Source organism: Nyctereutes procyonoides, unplaced genomic scaffold (assembly GCF_905146905.1).
Source record: "Nyctereutes procyonoides isolate TBG_1078 unplaced genomic scaffold, NYPRO_anot_genome, whole genome shotgun sequence".
NCBI lineage: Eukaryota > Metazoa > Chordata > Mammalia > Carnivora > Canidae > Nyctereutes > Nyctereutes procyonoides.
The window spans coordinates 22117449-22143261 of record NW_026575082.1 but is presented as its reverse complement, the minus strand read 5'-3'; the positions used below and the strand labels follow the sequence as shown (position 1 = coordinate 22143261).

Sequence of the window (25813 nt, the reverse complement as noted above, 5' to 3'; positions counted from 1 at the left end):
ATTCCAGCTGGTCTCTCTTTACATCTCAGGCCGAATTCGTAAATTTTCAGGATGGTTTGAAGGTTATCTAGGTAATTTGGTGGGGACAGGTGATTTGGGGACCCTGCTCTCCCGCCGTCTTGCCCCTCCTCCAATATCATTTATTCTTGAATATTTTTCAAGGACCGCAGCTTTTTTGAAAAAAAGTTTTGTAAAGAAGAGGCAGGGGGATAAAGCCCGTGATCTCTTTGAATAAGTGAACATATTTATTTCCCCGTGTTTCCTTGTTGCAGGTTTCCAGATTAAGCCTTTCACATCACTGCACTTCCTGTCCGAGCCTTCTGATGCTGTCACCATGCGGGGAGGAAACGTCCTCCTGAACTGCTCTGCTGAGTCTGACCGAGGAGTCCCCGTTATCAAGTGGAAGAAAGATGGAGTCCACCTGGCCTTGGGGATGGATGAAAGGAAGCAGCAACTTCCAAATGGCTCTCTGTTGATACAGAACATACTTCACTCCAGGCACCATAAGCCAGATGAGGGACTCTACCAATGTGAGGCATCTTTAGGAGATTCTGGGTCAATTATTAGTCGGACAGCAAAAGTTGCAGTAGCGGGTAAGTGGATTCTTTCTCTTATTTCTCTCTTTTGGTGGATAAGAAAATCATCTTTGCAGAAACAGTATACATTCTTTAGATAAGGGAACAATGTAAAAAAGATTTATGCGTGTTCCCTCATGGTTTTGACTGACTTTATCCTTAATTGCTTGGAAAACAGTAAAAGGATCTCAACAACTAACACAGCATTACGGGATTTTTAGAAACAAAGATTGTCTCAAGTTGATGTACTGCTTGTGTCTGGGGGGGGTTACTCTTCATTAGCAGAAAAATATTAGAAAAATGATTCCCCAATTAATTCCATTTCACAGAATCACTAGTGTTGAAGTTTTGCAGAACTTTTTTTTTTTTGCCTTCAGTGCAGTGAGTTTTTCTTTAATTACAATGATTTGAAATGCAACATATAGATTTCCAAAAAGGAAATAAAAATTTGCATTAGTGCATCCACATATGCTTGGTAATATGTTGACTTATGAATTAACTAATAAGATGAACATTTTTTCCTTTCCATCTGAATATTTTTAAGTGGTGTAGACCCTAAAAAAATAGTACAAGATGTTCTGGAATCCATGGATATTATTCCTTCTGCTCCACTTGATTTGGTTAGAGGGTAGCTAATAATTATTGTTATTATTATTTTGGGGGGAGCCCTTGAAATGTTGGATATGTAAAGAGAAGACTCAGAATTTTACTCCTTTCTGTAATGACTTAGCTTAAAATGGGCTTTAAAAAACAAAAACAAAGAAAACCCTTTGGTATGGGATATAATGCAAGGCAAATGGATCCAACCTGAAATAAGTTTAGGCTTTCAAATGGGTAAACAGGTTTTAAGGGCTACTTCCAAACTTAATATTTAGCTCTCAGTACAAAATTAAACTAAGAGGGCAACCATCTGATAAGGGCTTCTTTTCCCAGGGCCCATTTAGTCTAAAATCTAAAATACTGGTGAGAATGAAGACTCCTTTTCAGCAATAACATGTACTAAGACAATTGGACAGGACCATCTCTCCAGCACACATTCTTCTACTGAGGGCCTGCAGAAGTTAAAATATACAAGAGTTGTTCTGATCAGGTGCCAGTATAAAAAATTAGATTTTATTGCCATGCAGTCAGTCTAGAAACCCAGTGAAAATGCACCAACCAGACTGTGCCTGACCAAGCGCGTCTTGGTGGGCTGGGTCCTTACCTAGAGATACAGTGGCCAATCATCCTGCTTTAACCAGGACTGACTTGGTTTTAGCATTTGAAAGTGCAATGCCCTAACCCCTCAGTCTCAACCAAAACTAGGAAAGTTGGTCAACCCACCTGGTGGCACCCTGCCTCCTCTAGCAATGACAACATACTGAAGCATGGTTGCAGAAAGTCCCCTTTACTCTGGAAACATGGGAGGTGGCATTCCGATCCTGCAAACTAAGGCTATCAGTGCCCTGGGTCCTTTAAATGATGGGCATCAGGCATTTGATTGATGAGCATAAAGGGTAGAAAGGACTGAAAGTCTATGCAAATTATGATTGATTAAAAAGAACAAGTAGAGGGATCCCTGGGTGGCGCAGCGGTTTAGCGCCTGCCTTTGGCCCAGGGCGCGATCCTGGAGACCTGGGATCGAATCCCACGTCGGGCTCCCAGTGCTTGGAGCCTGCTTGTGTCTCTGCCCCTCTCTCTCTCTCTGTGACTATCATAAATAAATAAAAATTAAAAAAAAAAAAAAAGAACAAGTAGAATAAGTACTGAGGACCAAGGTAAAATCTGCTTTTCCAGATTATTCCAAATGAAGTGGAAAAGGGTGCAATTCTATTTTCTCTAGCTTAAGAATTTCTGGGCTCTCAGATCCCACCCATCAGTTGCCCACGCTGCTTGGATAATCCTGCCGACGTGAATGAAAGAGGCTGGCATTTCGACACCCTCTTCTGAAAGGCAGATGCATATGTGCCGTTAATGAAAATGACTCGATTTGACGTGGTTTCAGTTTTCCTGCAATCTAGATTCACTTTTACGTGCTTTGTTTCAATGGTGGAATGAAGAATGATCCCTTCCCTGGGAGATATTAAAACGGAGTGGCTTCAACTTTCCTGTTCTATAGAAGGATGGGTTGGCAGATTCAGTCACTGAGTTACAGTCTAATATTAGATTGTATCATTTCGAGGCAATAAGGCTGTTCACAGCATTTTAAACACTCACCATGCTGTTTGGCAACACAGCATACATCAATGTTATGTCTTTCGAGGTTAAGATTGCCAACCCACTGGAATGCACAAGGGGCATATATCTTCCTTGTAATAAAGACCATGGGCCTGATTTAATCTCATTTTTAAAGCATTAGCAGTCAGTAAACCAGTCACCACTAAAAGGTAACAGCTTTGCTTGAGTGAAAAAACAAAAGACCAAAAAAACAAAACAAAACAAAACAAAAAACAAAAACAAAAAAACCTGTTTGGTACCCTCAGGTACAATGGAAAGTCCATTTAAAATAATAATGCCCTTCTTCCACTTCTGCTTTCTCGAAGTGTCTTTTGAGAAAAAGAAATGTGGCAAATGAAATCTATCTTTAATCAATCAGAGCATTTCATGCAGTGATCTTGCCATGCACCATCCATCCTATTTTCTAGCAACTTCTCACATGCTCTTCAAACTCTAAAACCTAAGTGCAAACTTAGCTGAAGTGGGAGGGGGAGTAGAAAAGATAAGCCAAGGACTACCATCCCATCCAACATCTTATTAAAAGTCTCAGTGTGGGGTGCCCGGGTGGCTCTGTCAGTTAAGCTTCCAACTCTTAATTTCAGCCAAGGTCACGATCTTGGGGCTGTGAGATGGAGCCCTGGGTGCTGGGCGTGATCTGCTTAAGATTCCCTCTCCACCTCCTCTTCTGCCCTCCTACTTCTTTCTCTCTCTCTTAAAAACAACAAAACAACAACAACAAAAGTTCTTGGTGTAACCAGCTACTACTGACTATTGGCATTTCTGATAAAAGCAAATTCTGTCGGTAAGGGCTGTTACTCCATTGGAAAGCAGCTTGGCCTGTCCCGGCTGAAACTTGGGAATTTTGTCTGTATCCAATTAGCTCTACTCTAAAGTAGAGCAGTATTTCTCTGCCATGGATACTTCTGTTTAACCCTCTAGACTGGGACTTTAAAGAGAGAAGCAGAGTCAGACTTTATCTGCAAAACTTATCCTTCCCTTCTCCACCCTCTGCCCGTCAGAGTGTGGGGCATGTTTAGTGGTTATTCCTTATATATTTGTTTTGCCAGTGGATACATGGAGCTTTATGCCACATATGGAGAGGTTTCCATTGTTGGGAAATAAGAATTCCTGTCCCTGTCCAGGGTCCATCCAGCTGGACTAAGAATCCAATTGACATAGAACAGATGAACAAGAGAAAACAGAATTGAATAGTATGCATACAGGGTATCCACACAGACGTGGAGATTCTAAAGACACTCAGACAAAATCAGATCTGTATGTCATTTCGGAACTAAGGAATAGGGGTAGGGGCCTGGGATTTCAGAGGAAAGGAATGCACTTCACAGAGTAAGAAGAACAGAAGTTTGTTATTAGGGGTTTGCTATATGGATGGCAATGATTTCCCAATAAAATTTATTTTAGCTAATAACCCTTGTGTGGGAAAGACCTCCGATTTAGATTACTCTGTATGGTTAGGGGAGGGGCCAAAAGTTTCTCTTGAGCCCATAGGGTCTTAGATTTTTAGAAGGTGGACTGTGCTGGGATATCCATATGCTACTTAAAAAAAAAAAAAAAAAAAAAGGCATGTGCCACGTCCTCATTCCTTCCATAACCCATAACATCAAGATGACCTTGCATCTGGTCAAATTTTCCCAACTCCAGATGTTGCCAGCTGTCTGAGCCTCTGGATCCTCTTCTGTAGAATCGACATAATAATAACCTATCTCCTAAGATTGTGCTGGCTTTTAAATAACATTTAGCACGTAAAACCATGGTATGCAGTAGATTCTTATTCACTGGCAGCAGTGGTAGTACAAATAGACCTAAAAATGGATATTGTGACATTATTACAATCAATATTATTAGGAAATGACAACTTTGATTATTCCTTGTAATGATACAGAACATTTGTGGAGGGGTTGGGAGAGGAAGAAATATAGACTACAAATCCTGAGCTATAAATATTGTCAACTTGGATCAGATATCTGCTTTCGCAATCTACAAGCACAAACTGGCAAGCCTGAATTGAGTTTTTAAAAAGTTGAATCTATGCAGTTTGTTGGCAAGCTGTTCCAAAATCTGTTTGACTGTGAGATTCATTTTTCACAACTTGATCTAGTGTTCTGTCCGTGAAGCCAATATAATTTGTCCTGGTCAGACCAGGAGTTCTAGATCATGCAACGGCTGTTCTCATTTCAGAAAAAGATGCTGGGCAGTCTTCTCAACAGAGCCTCCTTGTTGTCCTTCCAACTGAAAAAGATTCACTGAAGCTGAGTTGACAGGGGTCAGTTGGTCTAGACTGAGAGTGTAACATAACCCCCCTCCCCTGCGGGAGAGGAGCGTCCAACCAGCGTGTAAGAAAACCCTATTAAAGAGCTGCTTTGAGTAATCTCCAAAGGACCGTCTTGTTTATTTTCCGTGACACCACCACAGCACACCCGCCACCCAACACACCCACCCAACCACCCAGCTCTTGGCCCACCCACTTCCTCTGCAGGGCTATGAGCATCACAATTGGAACCCAAGTGCTACCTCACTTGTATTTACACTCTTGGGGATGCAGTGGGATCAGCCCCCCCTCCTCAAGTAGAGGGACACTGAATGCAGGATACATTATAGGGCATTTATGTCCAGGTAAATTCTTCTTTTGTTAATTTATAAGCATTTACATCTTGACTGTTAAAACCGCTGACTTCTGGGTGAGATTTTCCTCTCTGAACAGTATATGTATATGCAGTAGCTCATAATGCTCAAAAACGCTCTGTGATACAGATACCCAAATTAATAGAGAACAAACTGGAAAAAAAAAAAGATAGTGACTTTCTGCAGGCAGACGATGGAACCCACCTTCTCTAACGATGGCACATACTTAATCCCTTATCACTTTGCTGCTCAATCTAGGGACTAGATGTAAGGACACTGTGAATACGTAGCCATTTATTTTTAACCAATAAAACTCTCCAAAATATAAACTAATGGAGAGCAATAGTCACTATTGTAATAATAATAATAGATTTTATTTATCCATTTAGTCCCTTGAAAATATCAACTCCCTAGAAGAAAACAGTATGATTTGGCTGTTTTCTTCTAAAATGATAGATTTTGCTACCACAGCTATACATTAAATGATGACAAATGATAAATCTCTCCTAAAATATAGAGAACATGTAACTATAAAAATAAGGTTATATATACTCTTTATAGGGGCAAGATTTTTTCTTCTCTTTTAATCTTTGTAAGTGGTTTTATAATTCAGGCTCAGTTTGCATTTTTTTTTCTTTCCGTTTCTTGAAAATCAAGGAAATAAAAGGCCAACTAAATTGCCTTTACTTGAATTGTTATTTCATTCAGGAGCATTTTTTTTTCTTCCCTATTACAATAGATGTTTCAAGATGCAAATTGTCACACACTGCTTTTAAATAACACAGGCATTATAATTAAAATTCCCCTGTGTTAAAAAAAAAATAATTAGTTACTTGAGGAGTTGTTGCAGTGAATTCCTTTCCAGAATGCCTCCCATTTAAATGAGTTATGAAATAATTAGTGAAAGCATATTATGGTGAGAGAAGCTAGAGTCGCCTCAGCTGAATGGAGCATTTTGTGAAATGATAATCTGACCTTTACGTTTTTTGCTTAAAAGGAAACAGAAAAAGGAACTTGTCTTAAGAGAAGGGAGAATGAACTACATCGCCTGAGGTCACTCAAACATTATATAAAGGAAACAGCAAGAAAAAATGTTCATATTCTTTTTCTCTACAGGAACAAATATAAGAATCTTGCCTAGAAGGTCAAGTTCATCTGGTCAAGCAGTTTGGAAAATGTATCCCAAGGCCCTTGAATACTCTCAGAATTCTGTTTTGGGAAGGTGCAGTTATAGAAAAGAGCTTCTTTTATTTTAAACCAATAGGGATGGTATTTATTTTCAAACAATAAGTAGGAAAATAAATTAATTGTTCAGACTCCATAATTCTTAATGGTCTTAATTATCTCCAGTTAGCTAAATGTTCCTATTGTTTTGTGGTTAAAACATGAGAGAGAGAGGAAAAAACAAACAAACAAACAAAAAAAAAAAATATATATATATATATATATGGAAATGTGGTGCTATAAGTAATTGTTGTGTATGTGCTAATCTTATATTTTTTTTTAGATTTTATTGCTAAATAAAACTGAGATAATCACCAACATTGCCCCAATACCTCCTTACCCATATACTCCCCACCCTGGACTTAAATAATTGCATTTTAAAGAATAGGTTTTTAGTTGTCTCCTTCCTAAGTCAATTAACTCTGCAATAAAATTAAAATAGAAATATATCCCTGAGAAATATGCACAGTGGAAAGACATCTTTTACATTATAAAAATTACAAAAGAGAACTTGACAGGGCTTTTTATAGTAGAAACATCAACAAAATAAATTTTAAAAATCTTCCTACCTTTCATTTCCTTTTCTTTGTTATGAATTCTAATTCATGTGACAATGGAGATAGCTAATTTTTCATTCTAAAAATCATTATATTAAGAGTACTTTTTTTCTTTTTAATTCAAACCTTAAGCTAGCTTCAGTGTGATTTTTGCTGGTAGTGTAATAAAAATGAAGGAGCAATGAGCAATATTTTAAATAACTCAGTGATAGTAACAGAAAACTCTTTTACATTCTAGAAGACCCTTTTGGAGTACAAAAGCTTGATTTTTTTTTTTTTTTTTTTTGACAAATGTCAGGCTAACAAAGCCCTAAATCAGAGTAAGTAGATAGTTTAGGTGGCATCATTGTAAATTTCTGATGAAATTATGACTGATAATAAATTTAATAAAGAATTTTTATGTTTATGAACCTATCACTGGTACTCGTTTTTTTCCTATTAATTTTTTTAACGTCCATGTTAAAATTTATTATTTAAATGTAATGTTACATAAAGACCTTTGAATTGAGATATTTATGTTAGATACAAAGTTTTTCTACAAAATAAGGGAACATTTTAAATTAGGGGATGTTCTAGAAACTACATCAGTTAAAAGGGATCATAGAAATGCTCAGTGTGTGTAGTCCCTAAATCATTTTAAACCTTTCCTGTTAAGATGTAGATGAAAGTACTGTTAGTGAAAGCACTTACTCATTTCCCTTTAAGAAATTATTGTTTTAATAGTCTAATTTTATAGTTAAAATCTATTCGTATTCTCTAATAAGCAGTCTAATCCATTGACCATTACACCCATAATTGTGGATAAGCCTATTATTTAGTAACTGTGAGAATTAGAATAAATCAGAAACGTTGATTTCTAGAGAATGGGAAGCCACTGGAGTACATGAAGGAGCCGTGTGTTCCTGATGCAGCAAAGAACTTGTTTGGGAACTTGAATCCTGAATTTAGCATAGAACAAAAACCAAACAACAACAATAGATATTTTTATTAGCAAATAAGTAAGCAGGGTAGGTCCTAAATCTATCATCTCATTTCACAATACACTGGGCATACGCATGCGCACATACGCAAGTAATAAATAATGTAATATATATATATATATATATACATATTACATTATATATATATGGGATCCTACTCTTGGACGGGGCCTGGGTAGCAGAAGAAGCAGTCCTGTGAGTAGAGGGTTTGAACTTTCAAGCCCACTCCCTTGGTCTCCTAGGAGGGGAAAGGGGCTGGAGGTCAGGTTGAATCAATAGCTAATTGTCGATGATTTAATCAGTTGTGCCTATGTGTTGAAGCCTCCATAAAAATCCACAGAAGATTCCAAGAGTTTCCCAGTTGGCGCACATGCATAGATGTTGAGGGAGTGGTGCCTGGGAAGGGCGTGGAAGTTCTGTACCCTTTCCCCACACTTTGTCCTCGTATCTGTTCCTTTTGGCTGTCTCGGAGTCATACTCTTGGACTAAGCCAGTGATCTAGTAGGTAAAATATTCCTCTGAGCTCTGTGAGCTGCTCCAGTAAATTGATCTAACCTGAGGAGGAGTAGTTGGAACTCACGGCTAGTGGGTCAGATACACAGGTGAAGACTACCTGGGTTTGTGACTACCCTCTGAAGTGGGAAAAGGGGGGCTGTAGGACCCCCAACCTGTGGAATCCCCTCTGTCTGCAGATAGATAGACGTCAGAATTGAGTTGAATTGTCCAAACGAATACCCAGTTGGCGTCCAGAGGATTGTTGGTGCTGCAGAGAAACCTCCTCTACACTGAAGTGGGGTTCAAGAACCCAGAATAAGGACTTTAATTTCCTTAGAGCAGTGAACCTGGGGGTGGTATGACTAATCGGGAATCCAGTGAGCAGGGGTTAGAGCAATTGCATGTAAATAGTTCGATAAATACCAGTGTGTGTGGGGCGGGGGGCGCATGTGGGTGTGAGAGAGAGAATCTGTATTGTATTATCTGCATGTTTTCCCTTATGGTCTTTAAACAATTAGGTTTACACTATCTATATTCTAACCTAGGTCATCCAGAGATATTTAGACATAAACACGCACCTTAGAGACAATATACACACCTTGCCATTTAGGTGGCTCTTCCTATCTAAGCTTATGTGTCTTTTTTTTTAATTTTTTTTAATTTTTATTTTATTTATGATAGTCACACACAGAGAGAGAGAGAGGCAGAGACACAGGCAGAGGGAGAAGCAGGCTCCATGCACCGGGAGCCCGACGTGGGATTCGATCCTGGGTCTCCAGGATCGCGCTCTGGGCCAAAGGCAGGCGCCAAACCGCTGCGCCACCCAGGGATCCCGCTTCTGTGTCTTAAATCCGTTGATGAACACCATGGCCATAAAATCTATTTCATTTACAGCTAGCCCCTCTACTTTTGTTGTTCTATTAGGCACAGTGTTAAAAATTGTATTTTACGCAAAAAGAAATCATTTTCATCGTAACCCTTAAGAAGGGCTTCTCATGAGACTTCATTTGCTGAAATTTCACTTAGAGCAACTTTCACCAACTAGGAGTCTATTTAAGAAAGTGTGTTAAAGATTAATAAAGCTATATATAGCTTTAACTATGTTTCAGTGCTGGTTGATTTTATTGGATTGGATATTTGTGGCCCCTCTCGCAAGGAGAATTCATCTCCAAAGGCTGGAACATGACATAAAAAATTAGTATTTCTTTGATGCAAGTATTGCTTCCGGGGTCATCCTTTGCGTCCTGTAGGGCACTTCATGAGCACACATCGTGGTTATTTCTCTAAGGTCATATCCAGTTGAGTCTTAGCCCTGGAGGTGCCTATGTTTGGAGGATGTGGTTGTAGATAAATTAAATGTCTACTTTAAATACCCCACAACCCCCACAATACATGCACCTAGCATCTATCTGGTGTTTGTTGGGTTTTATTATGAAATAGTTCACATACCATCAAATTTCACTGTTGAAAGCAGATAATTCACTCATTATTAGTGTGTTCATAAAGCTGTGTAGCCATCATCACTTTCTGACTCTGGAACGACTTCTTCCCTCCCCTCATGCCCTGGCAACCATGAGTCTACTTTCTGTCTTTGTTGTCTTTGTTTGTTTGTTTTAGTTCCAGTGTAGTTGACCTAGTGTTATATTAGTTTTAGGTGTACAATATAGTGATTCAACAATCTGTACATCACCCGGTGCTCATCACAACAAATGTACACCTAAATCTCTTTATTGTCTGTTTTTAACATAAGTGAGACAATCATGGTACCCTGTAATATATATATATGAGAGAGATGCATTTTAACTCTTTTCTGTATTCTAACAAATGAGTCTCATTTTGTAATTCCTCCTTACGATTTTATAGTTTCTATCCCCATACCGATATTGGTTTGTCTCTAAGTTTTCACTTTTGTTAATAGTGCCTTAATGTATGATTTTGTATTCAGAGGATACTCTTGTTGTGCATATCTCTTGCGAGTCTTTTGAGACCTACTCCTGGCAATGCAATCGTTGAATCAAAGGGTGTCTGCCTTTTAGAGATTCCTGGTAGAGTGATTTTTGTTAGCCTAGACCTAAAATATCAGAGGTCAGTGTTTACTGCCATTGAGCAAACACAGCTGGCTTCTCCTTAACTTTTAAATATCACTGAAATCTACTGTGCCACAGATGTTTGCCTCACTTAAAAAAAGAAAGAGAGAGAGAGAGAATCTTATGCACAGAAATCTATGAGAATTTATCTAATCTGTGTCCTAAGATTTTCCCGAAATGTGTCTTCTGTCTTCTAGTATGGGTCACTCCATGACTTGGGGCTGAAGCTACCCTTAGGTAGAAATCAGAATTTCCCGAGCTTTATATACACTGTCAAAATGGCATTTGGTCCTACAGGCACACCACAGAAGAATGGGAGCTTAACTCTAAGTCCTGAAGAAGCTCCAGATTCTGGCCCCGCTTCCTTCCCTAGCTCCACGTATAAGCTCATCTACACTCATTCTTTCAGTTGTTATAGCAGTTTCCTCAACAGCCATATGGTGTTCATGGCTTTGCACACCATTCTCTTTGTCTTACTTTCTCATCCTTGTGCTGACTCTCCTGTATCCTTTTTTTTTTTTATAAGACACACTTCATGTAGCCCATCTTCAAGGACCCTTAACTAGCCCCTTAAGTGAGAAGGGGCCTCGTCTTCTGGTGTCCTCTTGTTATAGCACAGAACGTGCCACCCTATAGATAATACCTCAGCTCCTCTACTGGTCACTAACTTTGTGAAGGTGCAGTTCACATTCTATCTTAACCGCCCTGGGTGAACAGAGTCTTCGGAACCTGGTTGCTTGCTTGCTGTGGCAGGTGGTTAGGAGCATGAGGCTTCACAGTCAGCTGGTCAAGACTTTGGATCCTATCTGTGGTGTTTCACTAGTTCTGTAAACTTGGCTACCTATGGAAATTATTCTGGGCTTAGTCTCCCACCTGTAAAGTGGGCCTACCGCAATGAGGTTGCTGTGAAGATGACCAAGCAGTGCTTAGCAGAGGGCCTGGGACTTTGTAAAGGCTCAACAAATGAAGGTTTATGAACAACAAAATTGGGGTATTATTGAAAATTCCGTAAGCGCTCTGCAGCAGATGGGACGAGAGAAGCCCTATGAAGAAGCCTCCTTCTCCTCCCTGGGGATGCATATCCATGTGCCCTGCATGCTCTGACTCTCTGGCTTGTTTCCCATCCAGAGGCTTATCCTTCCTCAACCACAAAGGCCCTGTGCAGACGCGTGAGGTTATATGTGCCTCTTTAAAATTCCTAGCACCAGCGCTGTGGGACCGGTACGTCTCGCTGAGTAATCAGAGTTAATCAAATAATGCCTGTTCTAGAAAGGACTTGGATAATATTCAGGGTTTTTACTTTATTCTTTCATAAATTGAAACATCACAGCTCTTAATTCTCACTTACTCAAAGTCTGAAGCAAAGTTTGCCATGGCTTTGAAGAGCTTTCTGTGGACTTGCAAATATTGGGTCTCTTCCTTCTTCTGAGAAAGCAAGTGAACTGCAAATTGGCAGGTTGGTGTGTAAACACATCATTAAAGCAAGTGGTCCTTGCAGATATCAGAATATTGCTAGAGTAGAGAGATTCATGTTGGTAATCTGACTTGGATTAATATGTTTTTATTTTTATTTTTTAATATGTTTTTATATGAATCTTGAGTATTTACAACTGACGTAGAAGATTATCCTTTTTTTTTTTTTGAAGTTTATTTAGTTACTTAAGGAGCCTCTATACTCAGTGTGGGGCTCGAACTCACAACCCCAAGATCGAGAGCCATCGTGGTGCTCTCCTGATTGAGGCAGCCAGGTGCCCCATCCCTCATAATGATGCTTTTTTGCCTACTCGTGTTCAAAAATGCAGGTGATCATCCTATTTTGCCAGAAGATTTACATCTGTCTCTTCCAACACTAGGCTATACCTTCTCTCTGTATTTGTGTAAATATCTGCAGTACAAATGTTTTTTTTTTTTTTTTTTTTTTTTTTTTTTTTTTTGTGAAAGGCTCTTAGGAAATATTTTAATGATCAGCATCATTTATGTTTCCTGTGCAGCTAGGTAACTAATCCCATCCCTTTCTCCACCAGCACTCTTACAACTTAACGTAACTTCAGAAAATGTGGATGCTATTATAAGGTAATGCTGCCCCGATAAGCATGTCAGTGCTTTGGGAAGGAAATGTGGGAGTATAGAGCTGAGCGCGTCCAGGCTAGGCTGTGACAATGAAAAGGATGTTTATAAATGAAATAGCACTACAAATGGCACTGCAGTTTGGAGGAGGGAAGCAATTTGGTGAAGTGAGAGATGTTAAATGTTTTAATTTTCTTCTATGCCAGTAAAATCTTGTAAAACAAGGTGACATATTAAATTTTCTATACTACAGTGGCTCCAAGAGCCTGTCAACATTTTCATTATAAACTCCATTTTCAGAGCTTTATAACTCAGCTTTAAGAATTCACTCTGGCCTGACATTTGGAGTGCAAGGTCTTACCTGGGGGACATGTGTTTCACATGTTTGAGAAATTATGAGTTTATCCATTTTTCAGTTTATAACGAGTAACCTTTTCATACTTTTTGCTCGGCTGCTGTGCCTCAGAAATTAGAGGCAGAAAGAAAGCTTACATGTGGCAGGTCACCAATGGGGGGGAAGAAACTACAAATGTGGTCAACACAGGTCAAGCCTGCCAATTTTCATTATGGAGACTCCCAGTCATACGGGTCACCCTGCCTGTCCTAGGGAAAGCAGAGAGGGCTCTACTACGCTTCCCTCGACAGTTCAGACTCAACTGTGCTCCCCGGAGGTATCTTGTGCCAGAACTCTGCAGGGGAAACCCTGATTGATTGGAAAATTCTTAGTTCCCGGTCTGTTTATTCCCACATTTGTATTATTTTGTGGTTGGCATAAGACCTTTTCCCTAATGCTTTACTTCATTTTTTTTATTTTTCAAATCTCCTTGCTTTGTTGTTAACTCTTCTTGGTGGTTGTGTTTTTTTGTTCGTTTTCTCCTCTATCATATTTAGCACTCAGTAGGTATTCAGTGTGCATTATTTATTTAACAACATAGCCACCCTTGGTATACTTCAGAATGGCTACCGTTAAATCTTTGAAAGAACAACTATGGGTAAAGGAAAGAGCAATGGAGGAAAAGAAGAGAAATCTGCATGTTACCAGTTGGAATGGGTCTTTGAAATGTCCTAAGGACCTACTACCTGTATGACTTCCATACAAAGAGCAAACTGTAAGCTCCCTTCTGGAAGAGGGTAGACTCTTTTCAATAAAAGGTGTTGTATCAAGTCTCCAGTCGTAGATTGTTTCAGGAGAATTCTGGAAATCACCACCTCCGAGTATGTATTCGACATGCTTTCACTCCCCCCTAATTGTATTTTTATAAAGCTGCTGAATTCATGTAAAAATGTGAGAAGCACCCAGTGGATAATCCAACACTTGCTTTTATGGTGTGAGGATCCATTACGTGACACCTGAAAAGCAGCAACATAATTTACGTCCTCCCAACCATCCTGCATGCCATATCCCTTAGGAGACTGAGGCGAAGTTTATTTATTATTTTTTTAAATATTTATTTATTTATTTATTTATTTATTTATTTATTTATTTATTATTATTTATTATTTTATTTTATTTTATTTTATTTTATTTTATTTTATTTTATTTTATTTTATTTTATATTTTTGAGGCACAGTTTAAATAACTTACCCCACAGCTAATGAATAGGCAAAGCAGGTTTGAAACGTTTTTAGGTCTTTTTAGACCTAAAACCCACATTCTTTCCTCTAAGCCATCATGCTTTTTCTTAATGTACACAAGGACATTTGTTTTTGTTTGCATTTTTCTATCATAATCAAGCTATGCCTAACCCATAAGCGGTTGACATTTTCTAATGAAACCTATTAGGAGATACAGGCTAGACTCCAAATAAACAAAACAAAACAACTGTGGAGGGGGCAAGGACTAAAGGACTTGAATTAGTTTAAGCCAGGAATCTGATTTCCTTTTCAATTTCTCTTGCCTCATTATCCTTTCTTCCCTCTTCCTGTAAGTCCCACTGTAGTGAGTGACACCCCACCCATTGAGTTGTCCAAGACAAAAAAAAAAAACAAAAAAAAAAACTGGGCAATCTCATTTTTCTCTCTCTCATCTACCTAAAACTTTCTTATCGAATAGCAAGCCATGTCTAGTTTTTCTAAGAAACATTTTTTTCCCTTCAAACAGACTTACTTTTTTAGAGTACTGTTATGTTCACAGCAAAATTGAATAGAAGATACAGAGAGTTCCCATATATCCCGTCTCCCCACACATAAACAGCTTCTCCATCACTAACATTCCACATTGCAGTGGTGCATTTATTACAACTGATGAGGCCACACTGAAACATCAATATCACTCAAAGTCCATAGTTTACTTTACGGTTCACGCTTGGTGGTGTATATTCTATGGGTTTTGACAAATATATAGTAAAATGTATAACCACTGGCAACAACTGATTTTTTTACTATCTTCTTAATTTTGCTTTCTTCGGAATGTCATATGGTTGGAATCATATAGTAGGTTACTTTTTCAGATGGGCTTCTTAGCTTCCCTGGTGGTCTAGTGGTTAGGATTCGGCGCTCTCAGATGGGCTTCTTTTACTTACTAATGTCCATTTAATATACCTCCCTGTCTTTTCAGGGCTAAATAGCTCATTTCTTTTTAGTGCTGAATGATATTCCATTGTCCGCATATGGATATTTGTCCCTTCACCTACCAAAGGACAACTTGATTGCTTCTACATTTTAAGCAAATATGAATAAAGCTGCTATAAACATTCATATGCAGGTTTTGTATGGATAGGTGTTGCAGTTCATTCAGGTAAATGCCAAGGAATGGGATTGCTAGATTATATGGTAAAGGTAAGTGTAGTTTTACAAGGAACTGCCAAAATGTCTTCTAAAGTAGCTGTACCATTTTGCAATCCCACTAACAGTGAAGGAGGGTTCCTGTTGCTCCACATCCTTGCTAGCATTGGGTGTCATCCGTGGTCTGGGTTTGGGCACACTTACAGGCATGCAGTGGTATCTTATTGTTTTAATTTGCATTTTCCTGATGACAGAGGATGTGGAGCATCTTTTCATGTACCTATTTGCCATCTGCACTCTGCACATCTTCTTTGGCGAGGTGTCTGTTCAGCTCTTTTGCTCATTTTTTGAGTTTTTCATTTTCATATTGTTGAGTTTTAAGAGTTCTTTTCTGCTTGGGATAACAGTGCTTTATCAGCTATGTCTTCTGCAAATATTTTCTCTTAGTCTATATTCTGTCTCCATGTTCTCCTGGTGGTGGCTTTCAAAGAGCAGAAGTCTTTAAATTTAATGACATTCAGTTCATCCTTCAATCTCTCTCTCTCTCTCTCTCTCTCTCTCTCTCTCTCTGTCTCTCTTTCTCTCTGATGGATCATACTTCTGGTGTCATCTCTAAAAAGTCACCACCAGATCCAAGCTCATTCGTATATTTTCTTATGTTATCTTTTAGGAGTTTTATGATTTCTTGTTTGATATTTAGGCATAGGAACTATTCTAATTTTTTATAAAGGGTATAAGGTGTCTGTAGATTCCTTATTTTTTTTAATATAGCTGTCCAGTTGTTCCAGCACCATTTGTTGAAAAGACTCTCCATAATTTTTCTTTTGCGCCTATGCCAAAGATTGTCTATGTACAACTGTTTATTTCTTCTTCTTCTTCTTCTTCTTCTTCTTCTTCTTCTTCTTCTTTCTTCTTTCTTCTTTTTTTAGATTTTATTTATTTACTTGACAGAGAGAGAGAGAGAAAGAGAGAACGTGCACAAGCAGGGGGAGCAGCCAGCAGAGGGAGAGGGAAGAGCAGACTCCCCGCTGAGCAGGGAGCCTGACATGGGGCTCCGATCCCAGGACCCTGAGATCGTGACCTGAGCCAAAGGCAGATGCTTAATCAGCTGAGCCAGCCACGCACAACTGATTACAACTGATTAATTATTTCTTTCTATGTCTACTGGCTCTAACTAAACAGAAGCCACCCTCATCCCTCGACTGCTTCTCCTACAATTGTCTATTAATTAGATGACAATCTATTTTATATACAGAGGATAAAATTGTCTTTTAAAAGTATACAATTTTTTTAAGTATAAAATTTTTTAACAACTTGAAGTTGTTAAATCATTTCCCATGTTTCTAGGATCAAATCTAAAGTCCATAATGACCCAAAAGCTCCACATGATCTGGCTTCTTCCTTGCATCCTTTCCCCCCTTCTTCCTCTCCTTCCTCCATGGCCAACTTCATTCTCACTAGTTTCTGTGCCATGCTCTAGTCCTTATAATCTTTTTCAGTTCCCCGAGTAAGATATTTCCTCCCACACTGAGATTTGGCATATGGAGTAATCTCTTGAAGACCCTTTTTTTTTTTTTTCATTTCCTCTTGGTTAAACTCATTCCTGTTCATTCTTTGGAGTTCTGTTTTGATGTCACTTTTTCTGGAATGTCCATTGTTTTTCCTAGAGCCCACTCCTAACTGCTATAAGAGCACCATGCCTCAAATGTCCTTCTGAATGATTACTAGTTATAATTTTATTATTATTGCTTTAATACCTACCTACCCCACTAACCATGTCTGTCATCTTCCCTGATGTATTCACAGTGGGCACAACAGCAGTGTCTTAGTGTCCAACCAGGGCTGTGGGCAGTAACCAAATATGAATCATCACCACAGGGTAGGAACTTGCAAGGCAGGGGAGCTAATGGTTAAGTCCCTGATTCCTGGATCCCAGGACTTCTCTTTTTATCTGAGTGTCAAGGTATCAAGTCATGAGTCAAAAGATTTTAGTTACCATTATATAGAAATGACACAGAGAGTGGGGATTTGGAGAGTCACAGGATCTTAAGTTCAGAAAAAATCAAAGTCTTCATGCAGTAGTCAAATATCTGTTAATGATCATAAACTGAGAGCATTAAAGTATTCAAAGTTTATCTTCTTTCCACATCTCTCAAGGCCCCATAGTCCCGAGGTTGTTTTGGTTCCTTTAGATGGTCCTTAACATGCCAGGAAGGATAGACCAGGTAGTGTTCTTGGCCTCCCCTCTCATCAGGCCTTCACAGAGAAAAATTTGTTTTTTTAATTTTTTCTATTCTTATGTAATAACTGCTTTCTCTTTCAGAAAGCAGTTTTCAGATGTTTCCCAGTTTCAAGTCTCAGTAGGCCTTTAATTTTTTTTTTTTTAATTTTAGAGAGAATGTGTGCATGCAAGTGAGGGAAGGGGCGGAGGAAAAGAGAGAGAGAGACTCCCAAGCAGGCTCCATGCCCAGCACAAAGCTGGACACTGGATCCCAGGACCCTAAGATCATGACCTGAGCTGAAATCAAGATTCAGACACAAAAGTGACTGAGCCACCCAGGTGCCTTAAGCCTTAGTAGGCCTTTTATTCAGTATTGTCTGGGAAGAGGTGAGCCCTGGGTGACCCAATGTCGGCATGAGCAATAGACCTCACACACAAACCTGGAAGCAGGCATGAGAAGGAGACCGTATTCTTTTTTTAGTAAAGAAAAATTGTTATTCACAAGAAAAGTGAAGCCAATATGTAAACTAAATGGATAGATTGGTAATTGCTTTTTACTTGTGTTCAATTTTGAAAACCATTCAAATTAAAAAGGAATATGCCCAAGCCCCTTGTTAACTGGAATTGCCGGTTTCTCTAGCACATTGGCCCTTTGATAGCCACTTGGCTTCTTTCTGATGTTGGGTATAGCATCTCTTTTCTACCCTGTACTCCAAGGGTGGACAGAGAGGCTGGAAACTTCCTCTACGTAGGAGCACTAGGGGGCCAGTATCCAGGACCCAAAGACATTTTGGAACAATATACTCTCATGACTATGAGGGTGTAGATAGAGATATCGTATCAGAGAGATCTCTGAGATGTTTCCTCCATGGTATTGTATCTATTTAAAATGAGAGGTTGGGAGACACCTCGGTGACTCAGTGATTGAGCATCTGCCTTGGGCTCAGGGCCTGATCCTGGCCCTGCCTGTGTCTCTGCCTCTCTCTCTCTGTGTCTCTCATGAATAAATACATAAAATCTTAAAAAAATATAAAATAGGAGGTTGAAATTTCTTTAATATCAAAAGCCTTCTGTAATGTTGATCTCTCTTTCCCTGTCTCTCTCTCCCCCTTCCTTCCTTACCTCTCCCACGTTTTAATTAGCTCCGAAATGCAGTGCTTTTGAAGGAACTTGGTAAAAATACTAGGTCCAGGCCTTGTGCTTGTTCAATGAAGCTGTTTTCTTTATTAGCTACTGGAGTGATTCTGATGTATACCAAGGTTTAACATGTATATTGTTTCAATTTTATGAAAAATAGCATCGTGCCTTGTTACTCTGATACCTCACTTTTTTATTTTATAATGTAGTTATTTATTCTGTGGTGCCTTCTTTTTACTTATTTATCGTTGAATATTTTTTGATTATCGGAAGTGACTAATTACCATAGCTCCTTTATTAAATGGTGTTGTAATGGCAAATATTTACGTAGATTGTAATTTTGTCAATTCATGCTGAACACTTCTTGGTTAAGGAACTTCATGTTAATACTTATTCTTTCAAGAATATCCCATTGTACCATGATTAAAAACAGTCAGTAAACCATGAATATCAGGAAAATGATAGCAAGAGGTTTGTGAGTGTGTATTGTGGGGCCCCGGCAATTTATTTTTGACAGAGACCCTGATTAAATGCCTCTCTGTGGATTGCCATGGTTTTTGGCAGAAGTGACGTGATGATTTGTGCTAGAGGTCTAATAAGTTTAGAGTTGAAAATTTATTCTGCTTTCATTCTTTCCCCTTTGGCTGATAGTTACTGCCTAAGATACTTCATCAGAGGAACTACTGTGGGAGGGCCTGATAAGAAGCTATCATGCAAAGGGTAGTAGCAGGTTTCTAGTGACAGTCTCAGAGTTGACTGTATTTGAGGAGATAAGAGCTCAGTTTAGATAACGCCCTCCCTTCAAGGAGGTTTCAGTCCAGGAGAGCTTATGATCCATCACAGTGACCTTATTTTATTTTATTTGGAGGGGAGGGGTTGTTTGCTTGTTCATGATAAAGACTTAGTCAAAGCAGAAACTCCCCAAGGAATGAGTTAACATTACATCTCTAATTTCTTGCCTCTAAAGTCAAGTCTTTATAGTACAGTACACAGCTCTCTTTCTTCTCCTGAAGATTTCCTGCTTTAATACATAGCCAGGTATATGCAACTATTTTCATTGCCAAGAAAGTGAACTTTGTGAATTGTTCAGTTGCCTTGTATTCAGAGTGCTTTGGGCGTAATTCTTCGAAGGTGGAGTGACTGTATGGCCAACTCATGATACTTCAAACATTTCATACTTTCAACAGGGGTACGTACCATCCCTACCACTTCCTCTGTAAGCTTCTGGAAAGAATGGTAGCAACGAGAAAGAACTCTATAAAAGGAAATAATTTCAGTGCAAGAACTTGGATTTAAATTATTAGACCTCAGAAACTTACGACTTTTGTATTAAGGGTTAAGCTTTCAGTTAAAATCTGAAACTAGGATGTTGGCCTTTCAATGCCAAATATTGATGATTTTTCCTCTTAACTGATGAACACATTGTATCAACTTTGTGATTTGAGCGCCCGTTAAGTTGGTAGCCAAAGGGAAAGGGTCATTTTTATATTTTATACCTTTAACTGAGTTCCATTTGAAGATGACTTATTTACCAAGTTTATTTCTCTTCCCAAAACACTTGAGGCACTGATAGAAAAAGTTTGTAAGCATTGGGAGGTATGACCCCAAACTAATAGAGAAAGGGTGGGACAGATGTATACAACAGATTGCAACAATCTGTAGACAGTAAAAGTCAGATGCAGGAGGGGAAATTATCAAAGTGAGGTGGGACCTGGAGAACAGTTCTGGAATGAGAGCCCTGGATGTTTGTAATGTTCAGGCAAGCTAGGTGAGCTACAAGCAGTGGTTCAGAGTGGTCCCTGACCAGCTGCAAAAGCATCATAGGGGAGCTGGTTAGAAATGCTAATTAACTAGCTTTACCCCAGAACTATTGCCTGAGACTCTGGGGTGTTGCCTGTTGATCTATAGTGTAACAATCCCTCCAAGTGATTCTGATGCACAGTTTTTAACAACTGGAGGAGAGCGCCCTGGGTGGATTACAGCTAAGGATGGTGTTGACCTGCCTGGGAAAATCTTGAGAACCTCAAGGGAGGAGAGAAGGGGGGGGGGGATGGAGATGGGGAGGAGAGATTAACGAAATATCCAGTTGATTTTGGCAGCTGTTTTCTGCCCTACTCATTTGTTCAGAATACCTAACAAATAGTCACTACTAAACAAGTCAAATAGGGGGGATCCCTAGGTGGCGCAGCGGTTTGGTGCCTGCCTTTGGCCTGGGGCGCGATCCTGGCGACCCTGGCGACCCAGGATCGGGTCCCACGTTGGGCTCCTGATGCATGGAGCCTGCTTCTCCCTCTGCCTGTGTCTCTGCCTCTCTCTCTCTCTCTCTCTCTCTCTCTCTCTCTCTCTGTGACTATCATAAATAAATAAATAAAATAAAATAAAATAAAATAAAATAAAATAAAATAAAATTTAAAAACAAGTCAAATAGGAAGGATAGTCTCTGAAAAATATGAGTAGACTGTCCAGGGAGATCTAGAACAGCAAAGAACTCCGCATTTTGGCATCAAGAGGTTCCCAGCACAATAGGGAGCTCCTCGGTCACACACAGGAAAGTATTTTGACTCTGACAGTCTCTCCCACCTGCAGAGACCCAGGTAGACATTTCTTTTGGTTCACACTTAACTATCAATTCACAGCAAAAGGTCACCAGAATTCTTACAAAACGATAAAGAAAGGCAAAGATAAATAAATTTTAAAAATCAAGTAATTTCATGGTAGTACAGGGAAACTGAGTTTTTAAATAACTTCTAATGACTGATCTTAGAGAAACTTAAGAAAACCATGTATTCCTAAACCAATAACTCCAAAAAAGAAACAATCAGAGAAGAAAAACAATCTCTTAAAAAATTAAACATATATATATTTAATAGAAATTCTCAAAAAATCAATAAAAGGGAAGGTGGAAGAGATGGGATCTCTAAGACTAGTTCTCTTAAAAAGAAAGCTCAGAGGAAGCAAAGATAAGAGGATGGGGTCAAGATTTCTTCTATCTGGCTAATAGGAATACCAGAAGAGAGAAAAGATAAAAAGGAGGGGAACGCATTTAAAAATATATAAAGTAGTTTCCCTGGTACGTCTTCTAATAAAAAAGGCCTGTCACGTGTTGAGTTAGATGAAAGAAAAAGGCTTATGCTGAATCAATTACACAGTATAACAAGTGGAGGATAGATAGGTTTTCAGAGAGAAAGAAACACCCACAGGACCCCCCCCCACCCACACACACCCCTGACCCAGACAAGTCACCACCTGACTCAGCAAACTGGAAGCAAGAAGACACTAAAGCAAAGCTTCTTTTTTATTTGGGAAAAATGTTTTTTCAACCTAGTAATCTTCAACATCCAGACTGTTCATCACAGGTAAGGATAAAATAAAGTCATTGTTAGATACCCAAGGGCTCAGAAATGATACACCTCATACTTTTCCTAGGAAGTTACTTGTCCTAACCAAGGGAGTCGAGAACTAGAGAGCAGTTGACCAATAGCGGGGCTGGGTGAGATGAATCCTGAAACGTGTCCTACAAGTTCAGGCTTGGATTCTCATGTTTTTAAAATGTAGATAGTTTTTTCATCATGGGTTTTCTGCATCATTTAATTTTTAAAAATGCATTTAAAACATCATTTTATCTTCACATTGAGGTTTCCAGTACCCCATTAAATTTTGTACCTAAGGTATCTGCCTCACTAACCTCACTAACCCACAGCCTGGCCCTGTGTTTTCTGAGGCTGCTGTGACAAAATACCATAAACTGGGTGGCCTATGTCAACAGACATTTATTCTCTTATAATTATGGAGGCCAGAAGTTTGCAGTTAAGGTATCAGCAGGGTCTTCTTCCCTCTGGAGGCTCTAGGGAACATCTGCTGTTTGCTGCTTTCTGCTTATGTTGTCTCCAAGTGTGGCTTGGCTTGTGTCTGTGTCAATCGGCTCTGAATCCATCCATGGTCACATTGCCTCCTCCTTACTTGAGGTCTTCTTTGTATGTCTGTCTCAAAACCCTCTCTACCTCTCTTTTATAAGGACAGCTGGAATTGGAATTGGGACCACACGGATAATCCAAGGATGATCCTCTCATCTCAATATTCTTAATTACGTCTATAAAGATGCTCTCTCACCCTATGCCCCCCCTTTTTTAATATTATATTTTATTTTATTTATTAATGAGAGACACAGAGAGAGGCAGAGACACAGGCAGAGGGAGAAGCAGGCTCCCTGTAGGAAGCCTGATGTGGAACTCGATCTCGGGTCTCCAGGATCAGGCCCTGGGCTGAAGGTGGCACTAAACCACTGAGCCACCTGGGCTCCCCCATCCCCCACCTTTTAAAGAAGGTTTTACCTCAAGGATTAGGCTGTGGATATATGTTTTTGTTGGGCGGGTGGTGGATAAAATTAACCCACTACAAGTAGCAGCAGATGCAAACTAAGAGAAAACAATGAAGTGACACCCCAGAAGGACACCTGTGCAGCTGACAAAGCACTAAAGCCAGACTACATCAGAAGGGACTTGGCAGATTTGATGGAATGTTTGAAGTAGAATACGAGGATATTATTAATGCAATTCTCTTTTTTTTTTAAGAAAGAAATATAAATGCCTAGGAAGATTTAAAAATAAGAGCAAAAGAAAGTCATTATTTTGCACCACCAGGCCCATCAGTAAGCAATATTTACAAAATTTTGAAAATGTAAACAATGTTTATTAATTTTGACCTTTTTGAAACAAACTGTAGACAATGGACAAGACATTATTACATCTATCCTGAAAAGGTAAAAAAAAAAAAAAAAGTATCTGGCACACAGTAGATGACAAAAAGGAAGAGTGAGAATAATAAAATAAATAAACAAAAAAAAACTAAAAACAATGGATAGACACAATAATATTCTCTTGTTACAAACTATGAAGTCAGGAAATATTATCACTGAAAGAAGAAGAAATAGAGTTATAGGTATTATATTACTTGGATGGTTCAGTGGTACCCAATATGGATAATTTCAATAGTGATCCCCTAGAAGGGGAGTGGTGGCATAAATCCTCAGCTATCGTGAGAAGTCAATAAATAATGTCTAAAGTTAACAGAGCAAATAACAGACACACTCCTATAGACATGTGAAAGAAGCTACAAGGAGAGTTTTTAAAAGTTTACTATGGGATGCAACTATTGCATTTAATATTAAGCCCTTTTCCTTTTTTTTTTTTTTTTTTTTTTTTAAGATTTACTTATTTATTGAGGGAAAGGGGCAGAGGAAGAGAAAGAATCTCAAGCAGACTCCTGCTGAGCAGGGAACCAGACGTGGTGCTTGGGGCTCTGACCCTGAGATCTTGACCTGAGCCAAAATCAAGAGTTAAATGCTTATCAACTGAGCCACCCAGGAACCCCTTTTCTTTGGTGTTTTAAACATTCATTTAATGCATCAAAGAAATAATGAAAGAACCCATAACATTTTCTTGCATTCTGTGGTTTGAAAGTGTCTTTTAATGAATTATGGATTCATGAATAGAATTCTTTTTTAAGTGAATTTTAAATTAATTTCATTACTATTTCACTACTTCTCAAACTCTGCAGATCATCATTTTTTTCCCTAGGTATCAGCTACTATTTTGGTAAAATACAATGAAAGGAATTAATATAAAAGAAATAAAAATAAAGACATCTTATATGCAAACATAATTTTTACAATGGGCCCAGTAGACATACATTTTCCATGTCCAATTTTTTTAATTTTTTTTTTTTATGATAGTCACAGAGAGAGAGAGAGAGAGAGAGAGGCAGAGACACAGGCAGAGGGAGAAGCAGGCTCCATGCACCAGAAGCCCGACGTGGGATTCGATCCCGGGTCTCCAGGATCGCGCCCTGGGCCAAAGGCAGGCGCCAAACCGCTGCGCCACCCAGGGATCCCTCCATGTCCAATTTTTATAGAACTTCCTTTCAATGTGTCTACTCGCCATGTGACATACTGGTAACAAAACTGGCAGACCTGTGGCAATTTCAAGAGGCACAATTTGAGCAATGGCCTAGTTTTACCTTTTTTGTTTCTTCTTTAAAAAAAAAAAAAATCCCTTCTTTCTTTCCTTCCTCCCTCCCTCCCTCCCTCCCTCCCTCCCTCCCTTCCTTCCTTCCTTCCTTCCTTCCTTCCTTCCTTCCTTCCTTCCTTCCTTCCCGAGTTACTTTTTCCTATCTTGTTTAAAAAATCTTACCCCACCCCAAGATTGTCCAGATACTGCTTTATTGTCTTCTAAAAATTCAATCATTTTACTTTGTGCACTTAGGCATTGACTAGGCTTGACTATTGGATATGGTGGGAGGTAGGGTTTTAATTTCATTGTTATCTTATCCCTTTCCTTTTTCCTGTTATCAGTTGTCCTCACACCTCTATTGACAGGATCATCCTTTTTCTCACTGCTCAGCAGTGCCATATAGCATCCTGTTAAATATTGAGGTTCCGTTAAGATAGGCTATGTTTCTGGGCTCTGTATTCTTTGTCAGTGTTTTCTATGTGTATCCTTGCATCAGCGTGGCACTTTGACTACTATAGCACTAAAATAATGCCTGGACTTTGTAAGCATATCCTCCTATTTTGCCCTTTATTCAAGTGTATTTTGGCTTTCATTGGCCTTTTGCATTTGCATGAAATTTTAGTTGACTTTGAAAGTTTCCCTCAAGACAGGAGTTGAGATTTTGATTAGACTGTACCAATTTTTAAATGTTTTTGGAAGGGATCATCTCTACAGTTTATGTCTTTATAGTCCTGGGCTTTCCAATCTTGAATATGATTTCTTTCTTTTTTTTCATTTTGGTCTGTTTAATCATAGATGATATTCATCTCTTTCTGTAGATTTATTCGTAGTATGTCATGTTTATTACTGCTGATACTTTATATAGAATCTTAAATTTTATTTTTTATCTGTTTTTTTTT

At 38.9% G+C, this 25813-nt stretch overlaps 1 protein-coding gene across 1 annotated transcript in view; it reads left to right on the top strand.

The window, feature by feature from the left end:
* Positions 1-262: 262 nt before the first annotated feature.
* Positions 263-25813, top strand: part of LOC129514498 (netrin receptor DCC) — a gene marked incomplete at its 5' end in the record, with an annotated part of 702567 nt that continues 677016 nt past the window's right edge. The window contains one exon of the mRNA XM_055333118.1: positions 263-593. Coding sequence (XP_055189093.1) covers positions 263-593 — 331 coding nt within the window. The remainder of the gene's footprint in view (positions 594-25813) is intronic.